Source organism: Parasteatoda tepidariorum, chromosome 6 (assembly GCF_043381705.1).
Source record: "Parasteatoda tepidariorum isolate YZ-2023 chromosome 6, CAS_Ptep_4.0, whole genome shotgun sequence".
Classification (NCBI taxonomy): Eukaryota; Metazoa; Arthropoda; class Arachnida; order Araneae; family Theridiidae; genus Parasteatoda; species Parasteatoda tepidariorum.
Window position 1 is genome coordinate 86427387 of NC_092209.1, and position 8271 is coordinate 86435657.

The window sequence follows — 8271 nt, forward strand, 5'->3', positions numbered from 1 at the left end:
CACTTTATATTCTTATATATTCTTAAAATTATAAGAATAATTATAAGAATTATAGAAATAATAATAAGTAGAAGAAATATTTTTGAGGAAAATGTACAATGGTAAATTGCGTTGAGCAATGAATAAAAAATTCTTATTCTTTGTGTTTGTAATACACAAAAATTGGCATTATACGATTTTGTTTAATTATAATAAAGTTTTTTTTAGTTTATTTCCTTCCTAACATCCATATTTCTTACATTCAATCAAGAAACATAGAGTCCGGCCATTTGCCAGAAATAGGTATATATTAAGTGTTGGTATGTTTAGTGTTAAGGAGACGAACTTTGCTAGAGAAATTAATTTAAACTGATACGTAATTTCTATTTAAGCTCTGCTGTAGCTACTGGATCATTTTCATTGCATCCATTGACAGAACCGCGAAGATTTGTAACCGTCAAAGTCGAGAACAAACAACTGTTTTTTGCATCACACTACTCTCTAAGCTGCTTTCTTTTTTTTTAAAAAAAAATGTAGTACACTCCTCTATAAGCTTCGAAAAAAAGAAGCGACTACAGTAGTTTCACTACGTAAAGTGCGATACTTTCTACCACTGCACTGCGGGCCTGAAGACTATGATCTTTGGCCAAAAGTCAGAAATTAATTTTTCAATTAAAATATGTGTAGGCAGTTATGATATATCCCAAATTAAGTATTCATAATCATTCCAAACATTGTAATTTACTTTTTTGATCAGCGAGAGTACAATGTAGAGAAAAATATGTTAAAAAAATTGTTTTAAATGTAACTTTTAAATTTTTATTTCAGAAATATATATCGGAATTTCACCTTACTGTTACATTTTTATCAGAGTAATTAGCGTTAAATTATAGTACAATTTTTCAATTTGTTGGATTAGTTAACACTCCTGACAATTTTACAGTTTATATCTTATCATTTGACATTTTACAATGTTTGAATGACTTTCGAAAATTAGTTCCAAAAAGTTCCACGAGGAAATTAGCTAAACTATTTTTGTTGTTTTTTTTTATGTTTCTTCTTTCGAAAAAACTTGCCCTATTTTGCCTTTATTGCTAAGGTGGACTAAATATACCGAAAAACCAAAATTATGTTTTTTTTATGTTTTCGCGTTACTTCGTAATCTTACTTCGGAAATATAATTTGCTTTTCATTTTTAATATAAAATTACGAAAATTATTGTATTTTCATTGCTATATTTAATTATTTAAACTTACTATATAAATTTCTTATTTTTGCTCGCCATATTTCAGCCGCATATTTTGGGTATTTTTAGTGTATTTCAAAATTTCACCTATGACTTCAATTTACCTGCACATAAAAACCCCTAAATAAAAAACCCCAAATTTTGAAACAAATTTTATCGAAATACTAATTTTGGCCACGAAACCTTGGATGCTGGCCCACTGTGCACTTGAAATGCACTATTGTTATATTTCATTTTTTAAAATATTTCAATTTAAGATGTATATAATTTTAACTAACTAATTATAAATTATAGTTCTTGAAAATATTTAAGTTCTTAAAAATCTCTAAATCTTATTAACTCACAGTCACAGGGGGGATTTAAAATTGCATCCTGGGGCAGACCCACAAAGATTTGTATACATCAAATTCAAAAAATTAGTTGCTTCAGAACAATGTTCATAAAGTAAACTAACGTAAAAAGTAGTTGACCGGAATCGCTACAAACTACTGTTTTTCGTATGTCACTACTCACTGCACTATTTTTTTAAAAGAAAGGTAGCACACTACACTACAAACTACTCAAAAAAGTAGCGACTACAGTGATTTCACTACATGTACTGCGCTACTTATGTCCTCCGGTTAAATGTACCAATAACTTTTGTGATAATATGGTGTGATTACTACGTTTGATTAATTAGGTTAAGTCGTAAGTAATTTAAAATATCTTTTGTACCTAGGCAATAAGGTTTCAAGGATTTTTTTTTAGTCTGTAAAGATCCAAAATTTGCAGCCGAAATACAGACAAAACCTACTTTATCGAATTGAAAAAAAAATATTAGAAAAATCTATTTTCTCTTTTAAAATGTTTATTTGAAAGGTAGATATTTTTTAAATGCAAGTTAAAAGCAGTTGTTGTTTCTAATGTCACTTGCCACACGGACAAGCCTGCTTGGTGAAAACGAGCAAATTGAAGGCAGAGTGTCAGTTTCTTGTTTTTCAGTGGCGCTATCCATGGTCAAGAATTCAACTTCTGCCACACCCGTTTATAGGGTAGACCCATTCATACATTCATCTACAGATCGTAATTTTGAGAGAGCATTCAGAGAACTATCGATCTCCAATCCAGTACCCCCAGAAGTATCGATTTGTTATGGAAACATGGAGAACTTTTGCGACTCAACAGATTTAACGTGCATCAGTCACTTTACTACACGGGGAGTCTTTGGTCGGCGGGGTTCGAACCCACGAACTCTCGGACATGGGCCCAGTGCCCTACCGACCAGGCTATCCTGGCCCTTAAAAACAGTTTTTTTTAAGCGATGGATGCTTATAATGATTAATTACAGCATGGATTGTTATTTTGGTTGTGTAATTTATGTATATGAATGAAATGCAATTATTTATGCAATATTTTGAATGTTGTAGTGTTTTAAGTACTGTGTCTCAAAAGTGACACCATGCCAAAAAAAATATACTCTGTGAAAAACGGACCACAGTGAATAACTTTTGATCTAATGATCGGATGTTCACGATCTTCTATTCAATCTTTTTGGATGGAAGAGATGACCTCAAATATGCTAGGTAATCAATTAGTGTTAACAATATTTTAAGTTACGATATTAGACAGAAAAGCGCGTACTTTCTCAAGATCAATAATTTTCCCTCAATAAAACCCCTTCTTTTTTCAACGGATTCAGATTTCTGGCAGTTGAAAAAAAATTAATACGAAAATATGGGCCGTAGTCTGGGAAATATGGCTCCCGTAGTTTGATTAGGAAAGCAGTCCAAAGTTTGGACTCCCAAACGTTAATTTTACTTTTTGCGTATTTCGCTATATCTCGAGAACTTTTTAAGTGCTCACACACAATTACTAAATTTGTTTATCTAAAGAAAATTGAATGCAAAAAATCACTTTTAGTAAATATTTATTAGTTTTTATTATTATACAGTCGAAAAAATTTGGATTGTACGATATGTAATTTTTTACATCATCCTGAGAAATCGAATTTTAAATGTTCGACTTCTTTAAAATTCCTTGAGAATGTTACCTGTATTTTTGTTTTCATAAAAATTTATTTGCGGTAACCATCATATTTCCGCATACAAATCTCTCCTTTGAACTACAGATTTTAAGAAGCAAGTATTATTTTTAAAATGTCATAATGATCATCATATATGTACATTGAATAACGCAATATTAATTTTATTATTTATCAAACAAAATTTAGTTAAAATGTATCTCTTTCTCCCCGAAGTTAGGCTAAAGAAATATATCTGTAGTTCTTTAAATAACCTAATTAAATTTCATGTAAGCAATATTTCTAAATTTTAAGTATATAGAATGACTTTTACAGTAAAATATGCATTATTTTTTTTAAGTATTATTCTTGAATATAAATATATTTAGCAAGTTATTTTCTATTTGGCGTCACAATGGCATCTTTTTCATTGTAATTATTCTTTTAAAAAATGCTTCTTTTTAGTTATAAATACATTTGCATAGTTTCTAAGACTACATGGTAAAAGTAGCCACAAGCTAGAAAAGAAGTTTTACACGTTTTTGACCGTTAACAAACATTTAAACAAAATGTGTGACAATCTTTTTAGGGTATATATATATATATATTATCAGATCTTCTCAAAGAGACTAATATTTCGTTTTAATTAAGCTTTAAATTTGCTTTAAGTTCAATGTCTCCTCAAAAGATAATTATTTTGACTTTGAAGATATTTCATACCAATAAGTCTAGTTCCTAAAGGCATTTTACTATCGCTTTATAATTATGAATTGTATTTTAGAATAGATAGGTATTTCAATTTTCAATATTTCTACTTAAATACGCGATTACCTAAACTAACCTTAACTAAAAAATCATTCTTCTATTTTTTTTACTATTACCTTAGTTAAAAAAATCATTCTTCTATTTTTTTCTTTTCTTTTTGCTTTTTTTCAATAAAATAAAACTATGAAAGTTTCTGCATTTTTAGAATCGTTTGAGTTAAGTTTCTACGCCAAATCATGCAAAATTTATGAGGATTTAAAAAGTCATTTATTTTGGTTATTAAATTGATAATTGTGTCTTTTTTCTCTTTTTCTCAAAACTAATTTTTCAGTTCGGTTCATCGCTTTCATTTTAAATGCAATATATCAAATTATTTTTGGTCTAATTACTTAAAATTTAGCAGGAATATTTTCCTAACAAATTTATAAGAAGTGGACACTAGACATGCTAGTTGATTAAACTATTGTTTTATATTTTACAACAAAAATGAAAATGATAAATTGCCATTTTCGATCTTTTTTGCCAAATAAATTTCGATACTTGCTGTAAAATATCTATGCTAAATGTACAGTTTATTTCAAGTTAATTTTTTATGAGTTTTATAAAGCAAGAATAATAATTAAAAAAATTCACAAAGCAACGTGACTTTGAAAAGAGGTTGATTTTTGATCTTTTTTTAACCTGTTATACCCCCATATTTTTATCCAAAAAAATCATATTTTTTGAATTTATACTATGTTTTAGTGCATAATACTCACTCAAAAATTTCTAAATTAAAAAATTTTAATGTTTTGCCTCCGACAGTATTCAGGTTCCTACCTCTCTAATTTTGTAATTGATTATATTTTAAAATATTTCTATAAATAACTGGCGTTGAAAAGTGGACCCAATTCTAAGTTTGCGATTATGAATGTTCAATTCTGAAGCTTTGTGATTTAGAACTCAACTCGGAAGACAAGGGAACTCCTGGGTCAAGCATTGAACAATCTAGCCTTCGCGAAGGACTGATCCGAAATTGCGTTACAAGAAGAGGAATCCATGAAAATCTCTCATGGTTAACTCGATGGAAAGGTGACTTTAACCCATGACCCGTCTATCACTGAGAATATTTTTCGTCTGCACCATGCCCGCTATGACAGGGAGCAGAATTCGTATCAACCAGCCACCGATGTGATTCGAACCTGAGTGCCTCCCAATGTGACCCAGGTTCGAATCCAAGCCGAATTTAAAGTAAGAATCACCTAACTAAAAATATTATGCGTTTAATATTTTTAGTTAGGTGATTCAATTTGTTATTTTTGTCTTTTCGTTAAAAGTTTAAGAACTACCTTTTACTTCGTTTTAAATCAGCAAAAAAACTGATTTGAATAAAGTTGTAAAATACGCAAAAACAATGATTTTTAGAAATGAACATATAAAAACAACTATATGGTTTTAAATTAAGTTTCTGAAAATGCTGATTGCAGAATTTTGTTGATACAGTTTTATCAAAAAACATTTTTGTAACCCTAAAATAACTCTTTCTCTCACATTCTGATTAAGCCACAACCTTGTTTTTACTATGTTTTCCAAATCAAAATTTTCAATGGTTTTCCATTGATGGACCAACATAATCTTAACGGTAACTATCAATAATTCCATCATGAACCATTATATTTTTGATGGTAACCAACATAAGTAACCATCACCCAAATGTAGGAATTCGAACTGATTTATGATGCTCCAGCATAAGAATAGCAGCTTGTTTTGATGGGTTTTTTAATGTTAAACCATCAGAAATTTTAATCAAAGTTTCTTAGAAATCAAATATAGGAACGATCATGAACCATCCTCACTCCAATGTAGGAATTCGGACTGATTTATGATGGTTCAGCATTAAAAAAAATTTAATTGTTTTGATGGTATATTTCTGAGTACCAACGAGAAATCCCATCAAACCATCAGAGAAATGTATATTTGGAACCATCATGGACTATCACTGATCATCATAGATTGTTGGTCAATGAGGATCAAACTTTTCTTTCTCATAATAGTATTAAAGTAGCATTTTTCATCATGGAACGATGGAAGTTTGTTGGCATATCAAAAATGAACGCATAATGGAAAATGTTTGATGATGGTGACCATTATGAATCGCTGTGAAACCAATATAAACCATCAAAATGTTTTGATGAGACCATGAAGAATTTTGACTTGGGTTAATACGGTACTATCATGTAACTATCAATCATTATGAAAACTGAATCATAATAATTAAATGCGTATTTAGTTTCCCCTCTGTTGTTTATATCTCCCTTACTGTTGAATACAGTTGTAAGATTAGTTGTGTTGGAAACATCGGGTATGACTGTAATCATTTCAATTGTAGGGCAAGGGACAGTGTAATTATAAGTTCCCTTTTCAAATCAAGCAGAAAAGCGATATTTAAGATCATCTTCTATTATAAAACAAAACACGATTTAAAAACAGGCTATAAAATGCTTCAGCGTATTGTGCTGATTTCGTGTGAAAATTCAGGACACTTGTAAAAAAGGCATGAAAAGGCAGTTTGATACCAAAAACTTTATCTTTGGAAAAAATATGACTTATTACTACATTGCCACGAGTTTTAATTTAAAGCTATTCACAATAATATCTAATTATTTTCATATAAATTTCTGGATTACTGCTTTTCAACCATTATACTGAATAATTAATGATATTGGTGTAAACTTGACCACTTCTTTCGTTCTTTCCAGGTACATTTTACAGTTCTCTTAGGAGTGAGTTGGGCTCTTCTCTCAGCAGTGATCCGAGCACAGAATTGGGACATGTTAGGTTTAGGAAACTTAGGAGGAGGAGGAGGCAACGCAGGAGCTAAAGCTGGCGTTGGAGCTAATATGGGTTTAGGCTTCAATGCCGGAGCTGGAGTCAATGGTCAAGCAGGAGCAGGTAACGGAATGGCTGGACTTGGTGGTAATGGTAATGTAGGTGGCAACGTGGGTTTTGGAATGAATGCTGGTGCCGGAGTCAATGGTCAAGGAGGAGCAAGAGGAGGTAATGGAATGGCTGGACTAGGTGGAAATGGAAATGTGGGCGGCAACGTGGGTTTTGGAATGAATGCTGGTGCTGGAGTCAATGGTCAAGGAGGAGCAGGAGGAGGGAATGGAATGGCTGGACTTGGTGGTAATGGTAATGTAGGGGGCAACGTAGGGTTTGGAATGAATGCTGGTGCCGGAGTTAATGGTCAAGCAGGAGCAGGAGGTAATGGAATGGCTGGACTTGGTGGTAATGGTAATGTAGGTGGCAACGTGGGTTTTGGAATGAATGCTGGTGCCGGAGTCAATGGTCAAGCAGGAGCAGGAGGAGGTAATGGAATGGCTGGACTAGGTGGAAACGGAAATGTAGGTGCAAACTTTGGTATCGGAATGAATGCTGGAGCAGGTGTGGATGGCAATGTTGGAGGAAGTGCATCAGGCAATGCAAACGATATGAGTTCTAATGACCCACAAACGCAGGAAAAGAAGCCCGAAGATGCTGAAAGTGACGACGCCCCAGAACCACCTACTCAGAATACGGATATCGAAAACGAGACAAAAGACGAAACAGAAACCATAAATCCTTAAATATGAAGCATTTCTCCTTTACCATATTATTATTTATTATCACATAGTAACTAAAAAATGCAACACACCTATTATGGTTGTGGTTTATTATTCGTTTTATTATTCATTCTTCATATTTTACTTGTACATATTTTTGTAGCTCAATTGTTTTATTTCATTTAAATTAGTTTTATGTTTTGTTATTTTGGTTGTACGAAAAGGTTCTCAATAAATATATCAACGTTTATTAATTCAGTCATCTACTTTATTCAACTACTATTTTTCCTCTGTTCTGCGACAATCAACTACTGGCGCAAATGGTAAAATTGAGTTTCACTATTTTAAATTGGATATACAACTCATCAATTTTTATAAAAGTAACGCATTAAACGAAATAAAAACTACAATATAACTCCAACTCTTGGTTTTGTGGGAGAAAGTTTCTAATTTTTCAATACCGTCCTCGTAAGAAAGATTGAAGTATCTATACTTCTTCCTTACTGACTTTCTTGCTCAGAAAAGCAGCATAGTCTTGTATACATTTCATGTTTTATGCCAAAAAGAGATAAATTCATTGTCCTTTTTCAATGCAACGTCCGTTTTTAGAGTAACTAGATATCGATGTCATTCTTACTTATGCCATAATAGTAACCAAGGATTTGAAGCATTAATGAAAGAAAAACCGAATGAGGTAGAAA

The 8271-nt window shown here is 31.6% G+C and overlaps 1 protein-coding gene across 1 annotated transcript in view; it reads left to right on the plus strand.

Moving 5' to 3' along the window:
• Positions 1-7821, plus strand: part of LOC107444005 (uncharacterized) — an 8649-nt gene extending 828 nt beyond the window's left edge. Inside the window, exon 2 of the mRNA XM_043049078.2 lies at positions 6728-7821. Coding sequence (XP_042905012.1) covers positions 6728-7594 — 867 coding nt within the window. The 3' untranslated portion in view covers positions 7595-7821. The remainder of the gene's footprint in view (positions 1-6727) is intronic.
• The last annotated feature ends 450 nt before the right edge of the window (positions 7822-8271 follow it).